The sequence below is a fragment of the Nesoenas mayeri genome, assembly GCF_963082525.1.
Source record: "Nesoenas mayeri genome assembly, chromosome: 14".
In the NCBI taxonomy this organism is placed as follows: Eukaryota; Metazoa; Chordata; class Aves; order Columbiformes; family Columbidae; genus Nesoenas; species Nesoenas mayeri.
In genome coordinates, this window is record NC_137556.1 from 15,807,773 (window position 1) to 15,830,790 (window position 23,018).

General features: G+C 37.8%; 1 protein-coding gene across 1 annotated transcript in view; it reads right to left on the reverse strand.

Moving 5' to 3' along the window:
* Positions 1–23,018, reverse strand: part of DOCK2 (dedicator of cytokinesis 2) — a gene marked incomplete at its 5' end in the record, with an annotated part of 169,343 nt that overhangs the window by 49,232 nt on the left and 97,093 nt on the right. The window contains 2 exons of the mRNA XM_080353427.1: positions 13,176–13,270; positions 14,940–15,038. Coding sequence (XP_080209553.1) covers positions 13,176–13,270; positions 14,940–15,038 — 194 coding nt within the window. The remainder of the gene's footprint in view (positions 1–13,175; positions 13,271–14,939; positions 15,039–23,018) is intronic.

A 23,018-nucleotide genomic window follows, 5' to 3' on the forward strand; every position in this document is an offset into this window, starting at 1 on the left:
AGGGATATGGTAGAATCTATAAAATTGAAATACCATGGAGATGAGAGACTTGCTGTTCACTGTTTCTCATACAAGCATTGGAGAGCACAAAAAATAATAAATAAATCGAATGTGCATTCAAAATAAGCATAAAGAGCTAGTTTTTATGCTAGTCTTGCTCAGCTATGCATCTCATTTCTCGAGGATTCCATGAATGCCTGAATTTTATACTGGCTCAAAAGCGCTCAGACATTTCAAAGACAGAAATGAAGGGAGGACTAAATGTCACTGGTCACTGGGACAGCACAGCCCAGCATCACTGCTCCCCAGCTCTGCTGTTACACTGTTCCCCAGGCAGCTGGTCATGAGCCACGGCCAGGAACAGGAGTCACTCAATTCGTTTGCTTCATGAGGGAGTTACACCAAAAGTTCACCTTTTGGCAGGCTTATGACAGGGAATCCTATTTAACCATTAAGCAACAGTCCGATGAAGCACACAGCTTCGTTAGGGCAATGACCTGACTGGCTAGATTGAAACCCTTTGTTATGATTATGGTATTGAATGAGGAAAAAAATGCTTTACAAAAACCTATAGAATGTTTTCTTCCTGTCCAGGTAACATATCTCTGTAATGCTGGTGTGATCAAATCAATTAAGTAATTTATACATGGTGTTCCATTGTGCCAAGTCCTTTTTTTAAGGTGATCAGAGGGACACTACCGTTTAAACCAGCACAGTAACTGTGGCACTGGAAGGCAATGGAGTGCCAAGAGTGCTGTGTTGCCCTCCTGAACCTCCCCACACATTCACATGAGCTATTTCCAATGGGCTAGGGCATAGACTGAGCTCATCTTACTAATACTAGCTCAGTTAATCTTGCAAGCTGAAGTAAGGGTTTGATCTGTGAAATGCTGAGTGTCATCAAATCATCTCACATTGGAGAAACCTCATTTTGCCCAGTACTGTTCTTGCAGGCTGTCACCACCCTCCCAAACATCCTCTGCGTGATCACAGAATTGCCCTGTATATCCACTGCCATTTCAGCCTGTGTTGCTCTGAAAGGGCCATCGTAACTTCTTTTGAGCCTGTTATGTGATCAGTTCTTACTCTGGAAAATGTGATTTCCTCTGCAAGCTGCCCCATACTACCCACAAGAAAATAAACACGTTTTTCCTTAACGCTGCACTCGCATGGGTACATTTATCTCTACAAAACTGCCTGATGCTTGGCACAAACAGTTTAAGAGTCTAAAAAGGAATGAAAGGCATGCTCTACTATAGACAGCACAAAAAATACATGGCTAGACAGAATTAGGGACACCCACATGTTATTCAGTCTGTCAGCATCCCTATTACTCTTCCAAGTAGGAGTTCTGGGTCAAGGCCTTTTTAGCATCATGTCTTTGCTGTAAAACTATATTGCTCTACATTCTCCTCTGATTTACCAGCTCTATTTCTTGCCAACTCACATAATCAAGTTCTTCAGCTCCAGCTGCTCCAAGAGTAGCATTTCCCTCTACTCAGAAAGTCTTTGCTTGGGTAGGAGGAGGTGTCCTTCATTTTCGAGACTTTATTTCCCAGCTTCTGTGAATTGACACACTAGTCCAGCACGTAAAACACCCTGTTTGGGCAGGATCTGGTATGGTGCTGATAATCTGTGCACATCAAAAAAAGACCTCACACTTTTAGGTACTTTGGGGTTTTTTTTGGCACAGAAATATCATATAGGATATCACAGAAATAATCAAAACTTAAGCATACATGAAATCTATTAGTGCAAATCTATTTCGTAATATGAACATATTTCTTGTGTGCCATATTTTTAAGTTTTTGTGAAGAGCTTGTGGCCATACAGAAAAAGCCCCAAGGACACCTGAGAAATACAGAGAAACTTAATGTCCAGTAAAAATCACATAATTACATGTAAGCTATTTTTTGTGAATACCCCCTTCATTCTCACAGATATTTTTATCTGACATACCGGAATGACATATTTGCAGGAAGCACGCAATACTTTCAGGCTGTCAAGTTCCAAGTATTTTCATGCATTTGTATTTTGCCTAAAGCGTGTCTCTATTCCTGTCATTGGAAGTCAGTTAGGCAGGAGGTTTGAATTCTATTCCTGGCTCCTGCCAATGCCATGCTGTCCTACCTCGGTGATTTCATGGCTATATGTCTCAGCCTTTCACAAAATAGAGGTGTTAACTAACCAGCCACAAGTACAAAGCTAAACAGGTATTTACAAAACACTCTGAGATTTTAATGAAAACAAGAGAAAATATTATTTTAATTATTACCAAGATCATCTTCCTATTTAAAGAACTAAACATTGCTCCAAGAGAAGAGAGTTCAAGTAACTTGATTGGAGAAATCATCATTTCTTACATGGTTATTAATAACATCCCTTATCAATTTTGACATAATGGAGAAGATATAGCAAGAAAAACAAGATGGTAAAAAAGCATTCCCCCAGAACAGCTCAGGAAAACACAATACGTACTGTCTGACTCCAGAAGTAGTTACTGATTAAAATTACTGAAAGGGATTATCTTGTCACAGTGTAATATAACTTAATTTCCCATATTTCTATAACAGCTCATTGGAATTTACCATTCCTCCCAACCTGGGGATTGCTGCTCAGTTTTGCTTTGCAAATTTAGACTGATCTAGACTGACGAAAGGCCAGGATCTTGATTTCTCATACAGATAATGCCATTAGGTGCTTTTTCTGTTTAACACTCTCCTCTTGTCACATTTTCCTTTAATAATCACATAGGGCTACAAATATGTTCTTTCAGGTGTTAATTATGATAACTTTTCTGCAATTAATTAATTTCTCATCAGTTTAAATAACTGTGACCTAAAATTGTTGTAAATTCCTTTACTCACAATAATTTCCTTGCTATTTCCTGAGTGTACGGGGACCAGTGCTTCTCATTTACAGTTCATACCCACCACTTGGGACTGAAGGTCTCTGGATGACCTTCAAAGGCTAGAGCTTGTGGGCTTAATCTGGGCATAAAAAGGCAAGGCCTTGGCTTAGGACAGTGACAAAACTGCCGTGGGTCCACTGCTGCTATCCTCTTTACCTTTCTATATTTCCTGCTGCTTTTGCTTCGCTTTGTTGTATTGTCACAGAAATTTCTTTCAAATTTTGGCTTGAAAGGCCAATGAGTAGCATCCTGTGCAAGTTCACTTAGTTTCAAATACTCTGATATATGTTCTAAACAGGAGCAGAACAGTGCCGTAAGTGACATAAATAAAGACAAAGCTGAAAATTTGTAAGTGAACCTGAGATAAAAATGTGATTTCAAACTGACTCTCCCTCAAGCAAAATAAAAGAGAAGGGCTGAGATAGAGCAAAAAACAAATTTCATCTTCATAATCAACATGTTCTTAAAGCAGGATTTCAAGGCTATTCCTGAGAATATGGTGACTCTATTTAGCAGAAAAATAGGTCTGCACATTGTCCTTGCTTTTGAAGTGCAAATAGGTGATAAACCTAAAATATAGATCTGGAGCTGCAAGTTATTTTTAGCAAAGATGTTAGAATTAGTGCATCAGCTTCTTGCAGCATCAAACAAAGAGATGATTACAGTGAAAAACCAACCAAAACAGCCCACCACAACAAAATCCCCAAACTCCAACTGGCACTGCCTGTTCTCAGGTGGCTTTGCAGAAGCTGGTCTTTTCCTGCACCTACTTTCAGACATAGAACACTTCTGGGTCCACAAAATTATTTTGGGAAAGATGCCTAAATCAGGTACAGAATTACAAATCTTTCCAAAATCACAAATTGACCTTTCCTCAGACTCTTACACATGAATTCTTTTAAAATCGTGAGATGTCCTCAAAGTGTTTTCGGGGTCACAAGACTAAAATTTGGGAGTTCACTGCTTCAAATCTGAGATGAGTAATCCAGACACTGAGGTGAAGGCTGAATTAACTTGGGTACTTATGAGCATCAACTCAAACTCATGTTTCCTATGTCTTCTAAAGCTGTGATTACACTGATCTAGTGACAGGTGGAAAAAATTAATCAAGTACAAACTTCTACAGGACACAGAAAAATAGAGATAAGTATTAAAGGAATATTATTTCCTGTGTTGTGAAAGCTCTTACTGAAAGAAACCATTAAAATGCTGGAATGTATGTTTTCTTAAAAATCACATCTGAAAACCAATGAAGACACGGACAGTTTTTAAAGCTCAAAATGACTTCCCACAAAACCCAAGTGCTTTTCCTTCAGAGAATTTGGTCACAAATTAAAGTCAGAAGCAGTTTGGCGGGTGTTGTTTTTTCTAATCCCCAAAGGCTGAAAAATCAGCACTTCCACCAGCGAACCCTCCACTTAGGCAGATGAGGAACATAAGGGGAGTTCTTTCAAAGCCTAGATGATGCACTGATGATTATTTGAAGATCTCTTCTGCTTTCTGATAGACATGGTCTTGCCACTCTGCCAATTACATGAAAACTGGAATAGAGAATAGCCGAGCTGAAATAAGACTCCCAGAACTTATGCTGAGTTGGTAGTTCCATCTTCATAAGAAGCTTTGCAGCAGACATCTGACAGGTATTGTAACATGAAGCAAGCACAAAGGAAAGGCAGCTGAAGCCAACTGATTCTCTTGTAGGCTTCTGTCAGCTTTCCTCTTCCTTCTTGTGTGCAAAGCTAGAAGGAGCAAAGCTAAGTAAAGAAATTAGCACAGTGGGACAGACCCAGTCCCAAAGGCTGAGCATTGTCAATGACTGAAACACTGAACGGCAATCAAACTGAACCTGGAAGATACAAAATACACAGAAGAGAGAACAGACAAGTGTGACAGGAGAGATTAAAAACTCACATTTACTATTTCAGTGACCAAAACAGAGCAGAAGGAAAAAAGCTGAGAAAACAGGTGAAAAGATTAAAAAAACCTTTACAAAGCAACAGCACAAATTATCTCCTAATAATGTAGCAAGCTACCACTGATTTAGAAATGAAGGGCAATGCAAGATGGAAACACTATTTAAAAACCTTGTAGCTATGTGAAACGTAGTTATTAAGAGCACAATAATGGCAAGCCTTAGGAAGCAATCCACTCCATGGTAACTGGAAAAATATGGCCAGTGGTGCAAAGAAAGTAGTATAATTTAATCATATTTCTTCTCTATGTCAACTCAGTATCACTATAGATGGAAGAATAATTTTTGTACCAGTCATATTGTACTCTAATGATAAAGCAACTGTCATTTCCCTAAATTCTTTTTCATTGTACAGTCCAAGGGTCTATCTAAATAGCATGGCCAGAACATAACTGCTTAAAAATTAACTGCTATCCAGCTTCTCCTGTCTCAATTTTAAACTGTTACATACAATTCATTTTCTTTATTAGTATTATTTGAAAATTATCCTTGAATAGCTATGCCAAGCATACAAAATAATACGTGCTGTAATGTATAATTTGACAGCAGTACAAAAGCAACACCTAGGGAAAGACAAGAATGAGCAATTGCTTTGATGCCTCCAACCGGAGTTGCCATTTGAGATGTCTTGACCTCAGCAATGGCCTCTTTGCACGTGGCTTTTCCTTCAGTGTCTACCTAGAGCATGTTTCAAAGACCATTTAACTCCAATTTAGGAATCAATATACATTTTCAAAACTGCATATTAGGTTCACCAAAGTAATTTGAAAATGTGATGTTTAACGTGCTTTAAGAAACTTCATAGCTTGGAAACTAAGCATACAAAAAGCTGTCATGATGCACTCTGATATAGGTAACTCAGTTCGGAAGGTATTTTCAGTATTTTTCCTTATATTGTGAGTATCTTCTCACTTTCGTCTACTCTCCCTTTTCATTGCACATCCCAGCTAATTGTTTGCAGAGCAGAAAGAATCTGAATTAAAAAAATAAAAAGAATCACCGGGTGTCTTTGGTGCTAGATCAAGATACAAAGCTGAAACCCAGTTGGTATAAATGAATGTAGTAACTTCACAGGGGTATATCAGGATGTCATACACTAATAAAAACTCTCATGGCCTTTACTTTTGAAGGAGGTTTGAACTGATACGATGAAATTACTACTTCATTCTTCCACTGATTTTTGGTTTTCACCTTTTGACACTAATTTACCCTTACTGGAATATTTGTACATATCATTTAGTCTTCATTTCTATAGATCTAAGAACGGTGCAGAGGTGATACTTTGGTAAATATATCTCCGTGGATGTTTCTAGGGCCTCTTTCTAGAAATACTTTTATTATTTCACAAGTCAAAGGATGAGAATTAGAGAATTACATGAAAACAATGGATAACACTGCAAAGTACTATCACTGCTTTTAGTGTTTGGGGTGGGGGGTGTGTTTGGGGCTTATTGTTGGTTTGTGGGACTGGCTTTTTTGTTGTGTGGTTTGGTAGCTCTGTATTTTACAGTTAATTTCACAATAAAACTTTAAAGATAAAATGTAGATTATTTGGGCTTCGCTTTTTCTTCCCCCTTTTACATAAGCTTTCCCTACTCTGTATCTCCGTTCTATTTTAACACAGCACAGGTAATTCTGATTTTTCAGATATTATTGTTGGAAATATTTAGCAAGCAAATATCTTTTGTCTAGAAAACATAACTTCTGTACTTTTAGGGCAGCCTAGCTTTTTCTGAAGCTAAAAATATGATCTGTAATTACAGGTACTGACAACTATGCATCTGCCTCTTGTCTAATTGCTGCTCACTCAAGCTTACCACTTTACAGCCAAAACTGTATCAATAAAGGAGTTGCATTGAATCAGCAAATTAAGACTTTAAAAAAAAAGATCATTATGCAGCAAATGCATGATACACCAGCACAGTTATTTTGTGATGCTGCTGTTTAAAGTACAAAAATAAAGGTTCAAAATAACGTTAAATGTCATAAAATGATATATATTAAATTTCCTTAAAATCTCTTAAGATATGAAGTGCTGCCCAAAGTTACTCATCAGAATGTGGAAGACAAAGATTGCTCAATATAATTAACAATGCCTGATGCAAATTACAAATACTTAATTCATATTTTCAGTCTTTTCTGTAGTAACATATTTAGAATAGTTTACATGGGTAATCTATTCATTATTTTTTAACTCATTTGCACGTATGTGCTAGAGAGTGGAAAATCCTACTTATTGTCTTAACCCCCAAATGTTTTACTAAAATTAAAGTACCTGAAAACATACACAAATATTTTATAAGAGGCCACATAGCAAAGAACCTTAGAGATATCTATATGTAAGTCAAAGTTGTATCTGGAAAAATAACAGTTTATCTTACTGAAAACATCCAACTAACAAGTTGTTCTTCTGTGCCGAGTTGCTCTGGCCACTGAAGACTTTGCTTTTAGTTCAGGAGAGCTCAGACTCCAAAAGCAGGAGCAGGAGCATCCCAGGAGTCGATACCAAGAGAGATGAGATACTGTGCAGTGGGAGTGGGAAAGGGACATCTCCCAGTGTGTGACAGATACAAGACTAAATGACTGCAGTCAGAATGTAATAGGCATCCGCTGGGTACCACGACAGGCAATCGCCTGTCTTGCTGAGCAATGATCTGCTGCAGTCACCACATAATTGTTTAGCTTCTTGGTAAGCAGATAATTCCACAAGATGGGTAACAACCAGCAACATGCAGGGTTAGTGCAACATAAGCATCTTGTAGTATTTGGTGCTATAAAGATGTAAGCCATGGAAAAGTAGGGTTACATCAGGCACAACCAGAGTTGAGCACCTGCAGATGGAAGAGACTTCTCTGCCAAGCTCACAGCTGACAGCAGAGCTTTAAATGACTCAGTCAGATACATCAGCCACAGCTGGAAGTGTAACTCTCCATGGAAGTAAAATTACAATGCACAGTGAAACAACTGTGTGTTCTCTTTATCTGCCTCATGCCATTTGCCCTGTACTGACTTTTGTAGGGACTGGGGAAGACAACCAGGAAACAGTCACCTGGATGTAGTGGAAGGGAGATACAAACCTGCAAATACTGAGACACCGTGTGCCACATTCTCCAGCAAGAAAAACAATAAATAAACAAATAACATGTCCCTTGCCTCTGAAAGGGACTTTATATTAATAGTGAAATTACATTTCAGCAAGGACATCTTCAGTCTCATAGCAAAAACAAACTGCCCAAGAACACATCTTATTACTATACATGATTAAAGCAATGACTGAAAAATATAAACTGTTTCAACTTGTCATAGTATTTCATTTACCCTTTTGTGCATATGTGCATAAAGAAATATTTTCATTAGACATTCACACTTATTGCTTAAAGTGCTTTTTCAAATATTAAAAATGAAGTTGTGCAATACTCTATAAACCTGCATGTAAATGTGTTGTGACCCCTGAAAATTTAAGCCCTTAAGAAAATCAACTGCATTTCTGTCAAGTATGCTTGGGCCAGTCAAAAATGGTCAGAGGAAAATGAGATCAAAGAAAGGAGTTGTATACAGCAGATCAGCCTTCTGAATTCTGCCTTATTTGTGCAAAATAAAATGCAACACCCTCATCCAACCTCAGTTACATAAAAGAACCTTAACTCCCACTACATCTTTGAAGAACAACAGTAAAACTATGACAGTTGAAAGGTGGAGATGAACCATCCTGTGACTAGACAGCTACAAGTCTGAAGCCGGCACTGCAGACCACTGAGGGTTATCTGGGCAACACATGAGTGCTGGGGCACTCAGAATGACCTTGCTCCGCACAGCCCGTGTGCACAGGGCATCCTCTGCATCTTTGGAGAGAGACCTTGTCATTGAGTCCCTTTGGCCAGCTGTGTCCCCTCTGCCCAGCCCCGTGAGGGAACTGCGCCTCAGCCAGACCCAAGACAAATATACTGAAATTGTGCCTACCAGCTCTTCAGGTTTGCTCTTCAGAAAATCTAAAAGAAAAAGCAGTCCAAGAGCTACTGGGTTTGCTATATGTGCTTGTTACGTCAAGATTTGTCCTCATAATGCAACATCCTGTTGAGTTTCACAGGACAACGAGCAGCTAATTATTCTGAAAAGATATGTTTCTATTCAAAGGCAGAGTTGTTTGGAAACATGCATATGTATAGTGTCAAAAACATGGTTTTCAGAAGTCTTGTTTAACAGAGTAATTCACAGATGATCCATAAAAAACCCCTCAAGTTAGGAATCTTTATTGTCCCTCTCTTAAAAATAAATCCCTACAGCCCCTTGCTAGGCAACAAATAGGAACTTATTCTGCCTCATTTTGCAGGTTGGCCAGGACCTAATGACACCAAGAGAATCTATAGTTCCTGGCAGGCTGAGAAATGGTGAGGTGCTTGGGAACGCAGGTGGCACTGATTTGAAGCCATAATGAGATTTTGCTGAATTAATAATGCTGCTGCAACATGTGAGCTCCATGAGAACCAGATCTTGAGGGTGTTACAAAGCAGCTCATCAGCAAATAAGCAGCTATTTTTAGTGTGTATAATGAAAGAAAACTGGCAACATTTCCAGCTGTTTTGCCAAATACCTGCAGTGCTAACCCTTTCAAGTTGAACTTAAAAAGGGCTGGGGAACACTTGACTCCAACAGATGTCTGAAAACACTTGGATATACAGGTAATGAAAACATATTTTAGGAAAAGCCTAAGTACTGGTGTTAGAAAATACCCTACTGTGTTATCTCACATGAGATTTTCAGCAAGTACAATCTGACCTTAAAATACGCTGGTGAAAGCCTGTTTCCTTTTCTTTTCAAATACCTAAATATAATGTCAGCAAGGTTCAAAAACCAACTCAATGGACACACAAACAATGAAAGTGCCTTCTAAGCCAATTTAGATTGGACACCAACCAAAATTGATTCCAGGTAGTAATAATGAGGAGATCAAACTCTATCTGAGCAATTACCATTGCAGAGCCCAAAGGACCAGAGGAAGGGATGTGAATACTTCCCTCTAGTTGCTAACCCTCCTAACCATTTCTTTTGCTCAGCACATCTGACTCCCTATGCTCTTTGTGTGGAAATAAGGTACAAGAATTTCCTGGGAGGAATGATATACCTCTAAATTATAAACAGCTGAGAGATAAGAAGACTACATGGTGTTACCTAAACCAGCAAAGCATTTCCCCACAAATGCCACATACCTATGAAATACTGCTTTTAATAAGCTAATGGCCAATAGTCTAAGTACCATAAGTGGAATAAAGTGCACCTGCAAGCAGTAGCAACTAGTAAGAAGTGTGCAGTAAGCAACCTTCATTAGAACAAAAGTCAATTGAATCTACCATGGAGAATCACAAAAATAACTTGGATATTATATCCTCATGACCTCAATGAGGATTTCACTATTTTCCCAAGTGTTCTGCCCCGTCTAGCATACCAGAAGAAGTGTTCTTGCCATCTTGCTGTTGACAAGAGGAGGAAGGAGGGGAAAAAAAAGCAGATCATTCCACTTTTTGATTCTCAGCTGCTGACAGAATACAGAATACTCCCAGTCCAGTGGGACTAGTACACACACATTCTGCCTCCTTCAAATGGCTTTGGGGAATCAAAACCTGCTTTGAGAGTAAACCGTACGTTATTTATAATAGTGATTTAAATTAATTTGAGTTAAATTATTCCATCCTGATACAGGCAAAGTTTGACTAAGTAAGTTTAGTCAATTAAGCTTCTACTCGTGTTCTTTCAACTCTCCTACCACAGCTTCTCCTGGACATGAATGTGTACATTCTCCCTTCCTTTGGACAGAGGTGTCTCCCTTCCCGGTTGGCATACCCTCTCTCTAATAGAAAAAAAGATATATCCCCAGGACCTTTAACTCTTTTCCCCTATCTATGCCAGACATCTAACCTTTAGTGAAAATATCCCTGATATCATGCAGGCAATGTCTGTCTTTTATTTATGTTAAAGAGTCATTAGAGTGTCCTGCTCATTAGGAACACCTTTTAACCACAAACATGACGAATTGTACAACAGTACTATTGAAGCTCTTCCCTTTCCTCTGCCTCTATGTAAATGTACTCTGGGTTTATGATTCTGTACTGCAGTATATCCTAGAGCGAAATTCCTCCAGTGCCCACTTTCCCTGCTAGGTACAAAATACGAGAGATCATCCTGGGGAGTCTGTCAGGCTTTGTCGAATGCCCGGAGGGAAGAAGTGCCAACCACACTCTGCCATTGCTGGGGTTACACAGCAGACGTGCCTTACAGCCTGGAACTAACATTTTTGCAAAATCAGAAATGGGAGACTCTTAAGGTAAAACATGTTCTTCAGGGTGTAAAAAGGCCTGTATGTATCCTCCTACTCAGAGCAGATGAATTAAGAATGCAAAAACTTAGCTGTGCAAGCACTTTTTGTGGGGTCTCTCCTCTCCCTCTCCATTATAAGAGACCCCAGTCTGACTCGTGATGTTTTTCTTTGCTGCTTCTTCAGTTTGGAGTAAAACATCTTAATAAGACAAAACTGGAAATCTAAATTAGTCTTCAATTTATTTCATAGAACACCCACGTCCTCTCAAGAAAAAAATCCCAAACAAAAAATAAAACCAACCCTAAATTTCTATCAAGACTGATAATAAAAATCCCACCTCACAGTTGTTGATATAACATAAAATTAAGACATGAAAGTAAGATCAATAACTCATTTCCATGTAATCTTGGTAACAACAACATAATCAAAGACTATAAACACTGCCAAGTCAATTTAGTTAAGCAAAGTGTTTGCAGAAGCACTGTTAAATAGCTGCTAAACTTTTTTTTTTTTTAATGCCGACTTTTTTCTTAAAATATTTTCATTTGCGTTGTCCGACACATGATAAGGTTTAGAGCAACAAAGCCTGACTGGACCAAATTGTCCCATAAAGTTCAGAGTCTTTAGGAGGCCTTATCAGCAAATATACAATATCACAAACAGATTTCAGTTCTCAGAAACTGAGGCAATATAGATAGCACCAGGTGAACCCCCAAAGGCATATTCAATGAACAAGGGCTGACACTTCCCTCACCCCAACAGAGTAAAAAAATGCAATACTTGTGAATAATGCAGATGTTAACAGCATTTTCTAGATAAGAGAAACAGTTTTACATATGGAAGGTTTTATATAGTTACATACAATATAAAACTGTTAGGTTACTTTAGGATTAAACCGATACTTTAAGAGTCATCTTTGCTACATCAAAAATAATTACAATTTGCAGCAGCAGCAACATAATGTGCATTCAATTAAATTTTACCTTTATAAGCCAAAGACTGGCTCAGACAGAGAAAGAAGTGGGATGAAACTACTATCGTTTGTAACTGATGCCCACAACAAACAACAAAACTCACATCTCAACAAAAGAACTTATGCAAGTTGCAATCCTGACACCAAGACAGCAGTGGTCCTGTGGCTCAAGCAATACTCGGTTTATCCACCATCATTTATGGCGGCACCAAAACAGACAGATTATAGCTGCGGGCAAAGACATACAATCTGCACAGTTTATGTCCACGAGGTATTTCCTTCAGTAAATCTTATAATATAAGAGTACTCAAAGATTTCTTACTAATTGCAAACTCTCATAGAGCAAACAATATGGAGCATGATAAATCTGAACATACAAACTTTTGCTTAGTTGCCACCTTGATCTAGAAAGGCAATATACTTGAGTTTGAAGCAATCAATCATGACAAAACCCCAAACGAGCTATAGCATACCAATACATTTCCTCAACAATGTGAGCTACAGTAAACACAATGGATCCAGACACCTACAAACAGTGTGTTGCACTCAAAGATTTGGTCTTTATCATCAGTGCTTTCAGCAATCAAAGCAAACTCAGGGCATTGGAAAGAAAACTGTGTTTGATAACATGCATCACAATGAATTTTTGATGTATTAGTGACAACCTTCTAACCCTGTGCAGAAATCACACGATCAAGATTCAACAGGCTTTTTACAGTTGACTTCTGTTGGCTGTCAACATGGAGACCAACTATGTACTTCCACTTCACTGTTCAATATGTTGTTTTTTCTTTTCCATTGTAAGTGTAGTTAAAGCACATGCAGCTAGTTTAATTTAACGTATTCTCAGTAAATTATTTCAGATTATGACCTTCTTGGCATTAACCAAATTGGAATGATATCATCATCTTAGACTGCATGGTGAAACTCCAAGATAGAAAAACTAGTTTGCTTTTCACAAACACATGGAATATGAGCCCAAATCCTCCCTCCAGCCCCATTTTACCTGTTCTGCACCATGCTCATGGCCATCCAGTCTGAAGGGTAAACATTCTTTCCAATGAGATCTTTGAACATGATGAATGTTTCCATCAAGAAGTCCTAGAACAACAAAACACGTTGGTTACTGTGTAACAAAGTTTAAGTGTCCCTGCCTGTGATTAAAGAACTAAGATGGAGGGCTCCACTTGGCTCCCGGTGAAGTCAATGGAAAAATTCCTGGTGTATCAGTAAGCCCAAAACTGGAACTGAAGTCCTGTAAAACAGCAGTCGCAGATTCTGGGTGAAAGCTGAGAGTCATTACATTGGGTTATTAAGAAAAATAAGCCCTAAATTAATGGAAAGTTAATGGGAGTAACACTGTTAAATTTGTTGTTAATTAACAAAACAGTCTCGCTATCCATAAAGAACTAACAGATTTGAAAAAAATTGGATTTTTTTATTTAGTCCAGTTAGTCCAAATTTAGTATTCTAAATTAAAAATCGAAGGCACTGAAAGCTTCCAATCAAAACAAACACTATTTATTTTCCTAGAAGCATTTAGAGATCACTGTACCATGAATTTAAATAAAATGAACATAATTATTTCAGGTCTATTTCATGTATAGTGCACATATGTGGTTTTACCCTTGAACTTCCGAGCAAGTCAACTAGAAGTCTGTGAGATGAACAACCTGAAATGTCATCATGTATCCCCAAAACCTCCCAAGCAGCTCTTGGTAAAGTCTGTACCCTTTCTTGTCCTACCTCTTACATAGAACCGAGTGAACAATAGCTCTCAACAACATTATTAGAAAACAAATCTCTGTCATCTTCACTGACATATGGTGTGGAAAAGGACAAGACAACAAACCAATGCCTTTAAAAACAGCAAAATCCATTGATCATATTGACCTTCCCCTTGCTTCTTGCTCCCCCCACCCAGGAATTACTTAAGCAGCTTATGGATTACTCAGACTTCTAGGATCGAGCACCCAAACTGCTTGGAAGCTGAAATTATGTTAACATACTGTTATATTTTCAAGTAAGCTAAAGCACAGGAAGAATTGCAAAAGCTACCCAAGATTTGATCTTTTAGCGTTTCAGTTATAGCACCACTTTGACTTTAAGAGAAAAAGGAAACTGGACAAATCTTGCCAGCTGAAAATATCACCTCCATGGAATGTTGATAGTGTAATCAAAACCTTAGCCAATACCCAGACTTATTTCAGAGTCATGTGAGGAGTATAAAAGAACAGAGGTAGGACTACTAAAACCTTTATAACATAGTAACCAGTGGTACAAACTAAAAATATACCCCAAATATCATTCAATTGCCAGATAGAACTTGGATAAAAAGATATGTTGCAATGATAAGGCATTTAGTCCATTTACCATACAACATTATCTGAACCAGTAATAGACTCAATAGTGTAAGTGAAAAGTAGAAAGCGATCCCCATGTGTGAAGCAGGGAGCGAGGGTTCACTTAGTTGAGGGTTGATTTTGTTGTTTTGTTCCCCTCAGAAAACTATAAAACCAAGATTGCATTACTTGTTCTTGATTATTAGATTACCACCTTGGTGCAAGGGTCAACAACAGTGACATTTATCTCTTTCCAAATTTCTGATCACAGTATTATCCAATGTCGCCATTAGAAGAGGGAGGGAACACAATGACAGAGAAAGACAACATACAGAAACAGACTTTGTTCTAAGAGGAATTAGATGAGATACTCCAGAACAATCCTACTGATTTTTCAGAGGAAATATTTACAAATATATTGTACTCACCACTAGTTCTGAACTTGTCTGAAAAGTTTCAATGTAAACTGAATAATGCTGGTTGGTCATCTGGTTTAAGATCGCTGTCATGCATGCCACAAAGTGACTCTGAAAGGAATCCAGACACAAATCAACACATGCGGATTATATGAGATATTTGATTGTATTCTTTCAAAAGCTGAACTACTCTAAATGCCTAATAAATCCTTTTATGTATGTAAAAATAAAATAATAGTCTAGCTTTTTCAAGCCCAGATGAAAGAAACATAGTAAGAACTCAAAAAGGATAATTCAAAAGCTGTCCTGACAAAGGGTCGGCTTTGGTGAGAGGGCCACATCATTTATGAAACTGCACATGGAATCACACGTTTTGACAAGAAAACTTTCTATATAAAGTAAAACTCAACGTTACTTTAAGACTTCAAAAAGGCACATGACATTGCCTGGGATTCTTCCATTAGAAACTCATAGGAAAAAAAATGCATTAGCATCAAGATTTTCAAATCACTCTAGAAACATAGGTTATTCACAGGGATAAATATTGGAAAAGAAAGGCCATTTTTTTTTATATTCCTCAGGCATTTAAGTAGCTATTAAAGAACTCCATAAAACTTGTACAGAATACTGTTACTTTCACCTCTCAAAACTTCTTGCAAACTTGCTCAAAAGAAAGAATTTTCTATTTCTCAATTCCTAAAGCAAAATAGCTGAAAAATAGAAACCGATTTATAATCGTAGCTTTTCACTGTAATTTACTGAAAGTCACAAAGATATTTATCTCTCAAGCAATAATACTGAGCTTAATGATGTGCAGCTTTTAAGCCAGTGAAGAATCCTCCTTATTGATGCCTTTCAATTTGCTGAACTTTTAATAGTTGTTTTAAAACTGTACAAGTGCAACTGCTTTAAGTCTTCTGATTTTATTAAAGTAAGAGACTATGAAATAGCTGAGCATGCAAAATAATGTTCTAGATTTACTTGGATCTTTGCATCATACTGGTTTAGAATTGACACAAGGGGCTCCCCCGCCCCTCTGGCCAGAATTGAATTTCCAGCCGACACTGATGAGGTTCTCTGGTTAACTCCAGTTCATTTTCTCCTTTTGCTCCATCAAAAGGCACCGATGGCACTCGGTACCGAAGTCTCAGCTGCGGTTTGTGGTACCCAACCATTTTGTGTGTCCCTCCGAGCAGGGAAGCCTGCTTTAACTGCAGGTTATGGCCACTAGAGGTCTTTTGCTTTCATGTGTTAGCTGCTGTTCAGTTTATACTGCCTTTTTTTATTTATTTATTCCTACGTGAGCAGAGCCAGCACACTTCTTGCATACAAACAGTGAAAATTACGATATAAAGGACCTACTATACCTTCTTTTGGAGTAACATAAGTGCTAGTGAGTGGCTTGCCTACTTTTTAAGACTAAGAAGACACATTTTCTGCAGGTAAACCAAAAGCTTTCAGGTAAGGAATCGTGTGTTGTCGGGTACCGGTGCTCTTCTAAAAAGAAATGCTGGTTTTCCTGCTGTACTAGTTCACTTTTACAGTTATGAATCAGACAAATCTTTTCTGTGGCGTTAAATGTATAGCTGAAAGTAATAATGAATTGCTAAGGATTCAGTAATGAAATCGTGAGGGGTTTTTCTTCTGATGCTTTGATTTTGAAAAAAAAAAATACTGACACAAGTTAGAGAATTGTACATAGGAAACAGCTTGTATTTTTAGTAGTTAAACATTTGCCACAGAATGCCTTTCTATGCTCTCATGTTAAATAATCACTTCTTGAAATAAGCAGCATTTCTTCATAAGCATTGAATAGATGTATTATATTGCTTAAAGGCATAAAGACTTTAAGAAGGTTATTTCTTTTGTTGAAACCAACTTCTAAAACGTGGCTAGCTATATCTGTGATTATGGTACTGCATGGACGCCTATTCTTAGTAACTATGTGTGGTGCTTTTTAAAATAACAAATGATAAGCTGTGATTACTGAAAAGAGCCATAAGCAAAGATCACATATTGCTGGCCAGTAACTCACACCAAACCTGTCAAATTTACATCAGTGGGACTTAATGTTACCTAAAAAAGAAGGTGATGGTAAAGCTGGTTTGCTACAAAAACTTCCTCCATCATTTCCAGGTAACTGTAAAGCAGGAAAACATACACTATTTGATCTTTAATAATCCAGCAATCTCAACTATTAGAAATTAACTGCTAGCTTCTTTATAGGTTAAAAGCTTGCCCCTCCCTCCTAATCCCCAAACGCCAGCAATAAAGATTCGCTTCTCAGACGCAGCCTCGGCTCTTTAAAGTACTCACACGCTCTCAGCATCACCATTCGCACTAGCAGAACTTGAAGTGGAATACAGGACTATAAAGAGCTGTGATCAAATCTGCATGTATCTCTATGTATTCACTTAAATTCCCCTACTAGAATTCACTTGAATTCCTCCTACTAGAATGTGCAAAGAGCATGAGCTGCTTGAAAATACAGTAAGTTCTGCACAATAACTATGCATTACCCTTTGGATGCAGACTGCATCCTCACTAGAAGGACAGAAGAAATTCAGTATAAAGTACCACCTGCAAATACAGTAGTATAATGCTTATGATTAAAAAAAAAAATGCATTAAGTCAAACATTGTCTGTAGGAATTGAATAGTGTACAAAAGGTTATGGCAGAGAAGGTGAAGTTCTTCAGTCATGTCGGGAATTATCCTGTGAACTGTCACAGAAAAGGTTGATAAGAACTAGGTCAAATGTATCAAAAATAAATGCATCAAAGTAAACACTTGACTAATGAGAGAATACTAACAGGAAAATTAACAGAAAGAACCCTGAATACACTGCACTGCTATGAAGAGATCTAATAAGATGTATGTTTTCCAAGTGAAAAACTTGAATCTTCATTTAAATATAAAAAAACCTGGAACAGAAACAGCACTGAATTCTCATTTTTGAATTAAGCATTTGGCTGACAGTCTTTCAAAATGGGTAAAGAAATAAGGAAACTGATAGTATGAACACTGCACTTCCATCAGGGTTAGAAACATGAATAAATAGGTGGTCAAATGAAAATGAGACAGGGGGAAAAATGTCTCAGGAGACATTCAAATTCCCTGTCCACTTAAAAAAAAACCCAAAACATAATATCAAAGTTAAATGAACTATAATGCTGGCTGTAGTAGAAATACTGCTAAACAGTGGCTAAGGTAATGGAAATGCTGTTTTGGTTCAGTATGCACGAAGTACATCAAAAGGGATCATAGACATATACTGTAAACACGTAGGGCTTTCTAAGGTCAAGGGGAAAGAATGCGGAATCTTTCCCGCTGTTGTGAAAGTTCATATTAGCTGTGGATGCAACATGTACAGGCAAAGAACCATCTGAAAAACGTTCGGGTCATGTGAGTAAGATGACAAACTTCACCACCTAGCAACTAAATCCCAGCATACTTTATAACAGCTGATGGTGACAGGTTGCCGTAGTAACTTCAGATAATACTAGCACCACCAGAATAAATAACGCACTGGAAAAACAAACAGCAACAGAAATAACGTAGAATGAAGGTACATTTGGATTCTCATCTAGCAGAAGTATTTCAGTGGCTGGAGGGTAGGTAATCATGCAGCTGTACTTCTGGAAGGACTAAAGAGGGTGTTTTTTTCATTTTGGCACTTGATTAACATTTATCCTCATTAATAGAGCACCTCACCAACGTAGAGCCTCAGTTAAATATATAACCACATGCACATCATTAAAAAGCAGACAAAACAGAAACATGAATAATTCCTAATAATTCAAAGATTTCTGAAGGCCGAAGACGATGTAGTTATTTTTATATTCCCTTTTTAGCCGAATACTGGATGTTCTAAATGCTCATTTTACTCACTATTGCCATCAGCCTCACAATCTGTAACCCTGTGTTGGTGCACATTTGATTAATGAACAGTTTTCTGTATTGAGCGAAGAATCTTCAGAAGATCACACATTTTTGTGGGGTATGAAGCGACCATATCACATAGATTAGATCTAATTCTCAACTTCTTTTCAGGTTAAAATAGATGTTTCAAAACACATTGTATCTTAGTGAGAGCAATTGTAAAAATGGCCCACATAAACAAGGTGACCGAGAACTTCTAATGGCTAAACAGTTCTCCTTGTTTTGTTTTGTTTAGAGACAACTGCAAATCTTTCTAAAGGAAGAGTGATAAATATATTATCTTTAATGTAATTACAGAAAAGTTAACCAATCAACTGTTTCAATCCAATGTTAAAAATCATCAATATTTATGTTAATAGCACAAGCACATAGTTGAAAAGACCTCCCAATATAGTGTTTTCACAGAATTGAGTCTTGACAACTGTTGAGCACTGTGAGGCAAAGAATAACGTAATTACCAGACATGATACCATGAAGAACCACAGTGGTTTGGAGTCACAGTTCCTCAGAGAACCACACTAAAACCGCGCCATATGTAGAGGGTAGCACAAACATCTTTATCGTATTATGCAAACACTAAACAAAACCACTCTGAAATAAAAAGATAAGCAGAATTTGAAGTGACCTGCTAATGTAGTTCTGTTTCTTCTCTAGAAACAGATGTCACTGCCAATGCATGTGCTGTACTAAACTGTACTTTTTCTAGCTGTAAAGGCACAAAGAATATAAATATTAAAACAGGCTGCTGTGCACCAACTTGGAGTATTCATCAGATCTGTAGAATGCGTCTGAAATGGGAAACAGCTCCTAATGCATGCAGACTTGTAGCTTGCCAATGAGTGCAGCTTACTGGTAATTAATTTACAATAACAGATTCATCTATTCTTAGTAGGTCTAAGGTTTTAATTTTCCATTTATACACTCACACAGTTCGTTGGGTCTGTCGTCTTGACTTTACGGGCTGACTGAACAGAAGCTCAGGCACCTTATTCCTACATCTCACTGACACCCTTTGATTTCTGACTGAAAACATGCTGGGCTGTTTTACTTTGTTCTGCTGTTTTCTTTATACTCGTATGATTTAGTCAAAAGAATATACAACTATAAAAACAGCAGACTACCAGATGGAAAAATATAGGACAATTTCATAACACAATGAAAAAGTAATAGCAGAGCTCTGTAAGATGTAAATATATGTTACAAGTTAGACAATCAAGGCCATTTCAAAATTATTTCATTTAAGACTTTTCCAGACATAGATAAAAGCCACAGACAATGGTTTATGGCATGACAAAAGCAGCATGACTTTTTAAGAAAATATCCTTTGCCATTAATTTTTATTTATTTTAAACTTTGTGTTGGTTTCCCAGCAATATTCCAAAAATATTTTTCATTCTTTGCAACGTTTTTGTTGTTTGGTTGGTTTTGTGTTATAAATCCACTCCACAACTTCTACTGCAGTCTCTGGCTAGGATGAACACTCTACTGTAATTGCTCCAACTTAAGTCTGTGCTCAAACACAGTTGTGTAATTTATTACTTTTCCCAGAATATTAACATTGTGTTCATCTTTAAGGCCTATGTACAAATAAATTATGGATAACACTATTTAGGATGAAGTGAGAAGACGATCATTTGGAAAGAGCAATCACAGCTTGAAACATGAACTGTCTCATCCAGAGCACAGCTCCCCAAAAACCCAGCTGTTCCACCTCCTCACTTAACCCGTGCTGCCCACACTGCCAGTCGCAGCTGTGCTGTCCCATTTGAAATCTTCCATCCTTGCCTGCAGGGCTCCGTGCACCTTTATGCTGCACCTCTTCCCTCCTCCTCTGCAATCCACTAATTGCTTCACCACAATTACTGTAGCTACTTTCCAGACTGGTCTCAGAGGCCAGAAGAAGCTTCCTGCCCTGGTACGTAAGATATCCACTGAGAATCCCAAGTACCCCAGTGCTGTCAGGCCGGTTATTTCACTAATTTCTCATTCCAAGTGCTATTCCGCTTCCCTGGTGCCACTAAACCAGCTGGCCAGTCACATTAGCAAAGCGTGGCTTGTCCTGCCCAGTGCGCTCATCTCCACGTTAGAGATGATGCAGTCAGGATTCCACAGAAACACTGACAGCGTGCACACAAAATGCAAGCAAAGAATCAGACTAAAAGTATTAACCCTGGTTTATTTATTGCAGTAATGGTTACCCAGTCTCTTGCATTTAAAGGCACTGGAAACCAGACTGGGAACTTGAAGGAAATGATACATTGGCTGGGCTGAGCTGGAGCTAATCCCCTGTCCAGAGGTGTAACACTTAACAGCGGGAAAAGCACAGAGGGGATTGCCAGCTGTATGGGACTACAACGCAAAATGTGCTGGCTGCAAGACAGATCAACAACTGGGGCAGACACAAAAGGGTAGAACTGAGCAATTTAACTTCATTAAAGTGCAGTAACGTCTTTTACTCCTAAGCCACATATTCTGAATTGGCACATATTGTGAGGGTGAATGTCTTGGATGCTGATTCACTTCCTTAAAACTAAACAGAGCCACCTCCTGTATTCTCAGAACTAAGTCACCCTTTAATTGATTTTGTTCTTTTTCAGCTGCACTCACTGAAGACAGGAAAATTAAATTAAACTTCAGCTACAGGATCAGAGATGAGACTAATACAATATATTTGTGAATGGTTAAAACAAAGGTTTATGATAATAATTCTGCTTACAACTGCTGAAAGTCATATAGCTCCAGAAACTTTCCTCTTGCTTATAAATTGATCTTACAGAGAAAATAAGGCCCAATAAAAATAATTTTCCAACAACTCATATCCATTACACTAACAAATCTATCAACTGCATATGTTTAGGATTAATTAATATCAAACTCTAAAGAATCCACTAATATATTTTATTGTCAATTATGTGAGACTTTATTAATTCTTTTTAAGCAAAAGGACAGCTGCACTTAAGCTTCCAAAAAACACAATGCTTTTTGTCACCAGGCCAACAAAATCTCACCAAATTCTTCAACTCTGTTTAGTACCAGACATTCTTGTTGATGAATAAATCTTGCTTTTGTCAAAGTATGCGCAATCCCATATTGAAACATTTGTAATTGCTAATATGCAGCCATCTCTTAGGCTGAGATTAAATCCCCAATGCCTTACCTGGTTGATATCCCTTCTCTTAGGTCAGAGTTTGTACTTTTACTTAGGCCCAGATAAGTAAGCCATAAGATCCAAGTTGCTGAGAAATTAAAATTAAATTTATTTAAAATCACTGTTCCTTTTCTAGCAGCTGTAGCAACTGGATTAACTTTTATGTAAGGAGCCTGGTACTTCTCCCTGATATTTTAAATGTGCACTAATGCTGAGGTGCTTTTAATTTGGCAGTTCCAATTGTCATTTGCCCCCTTCCACATTAAGAGCATTGCATTGGTACTCTGGTAATTTGTTTAATTTTGTGACAAGAACGATGAAATCAGACTGGAAATAATAAGGGTTAATAAATCACTGTTGCATTTATAGCTTCTTTCAAAGAATAATAATTTATCTTCACCTCCATATTTCAAAATTGTTTTGACTGCTGTTGTGGTGGGGTGAAAGCTGCCTAACTGGGGGTCTGTCCTGCTCTGTGGAGGTGCTTGAAGGGGAACCAAAGGAAATAATCAGCACACACCACAAATGCACATTGACTAAAGCCAGGAGAAATGTGTACATTTTCCTTCAAAGCAATCTTTTACATTCAGACTGCCTTAAAAAAAGAAGTTAACTTGTTACATAGTTCTTTGGGAAATTACACAAATGCTTATAAAGAGGTTTCCCCAGGACCGAGACAATAAACATGTGAAGGGGCACCAACATATCTAAATCCATCCTGAATCCTCCACTAGAGCTCTCAAGATTCTGGTAACAAAACAGTTGAAATAAATGGAAATGCAGAGGTAATTTCCCTGAAGCTGCCCTGTTATCTCCATCATTTACCAACATGACCATGGTAAAGGGACTCTCACTAGAATAATTTTGCTCTCTGCTTTTTCACAGCTACAGTAGGGGAAAACAGAACAATTGAAATAGATTCATGCATGTGTATACAAAGGAGCTCAAAAAGATATGTGAATTTACCCCCACAAAAAAGAATTCATCCTACATCAATAGACA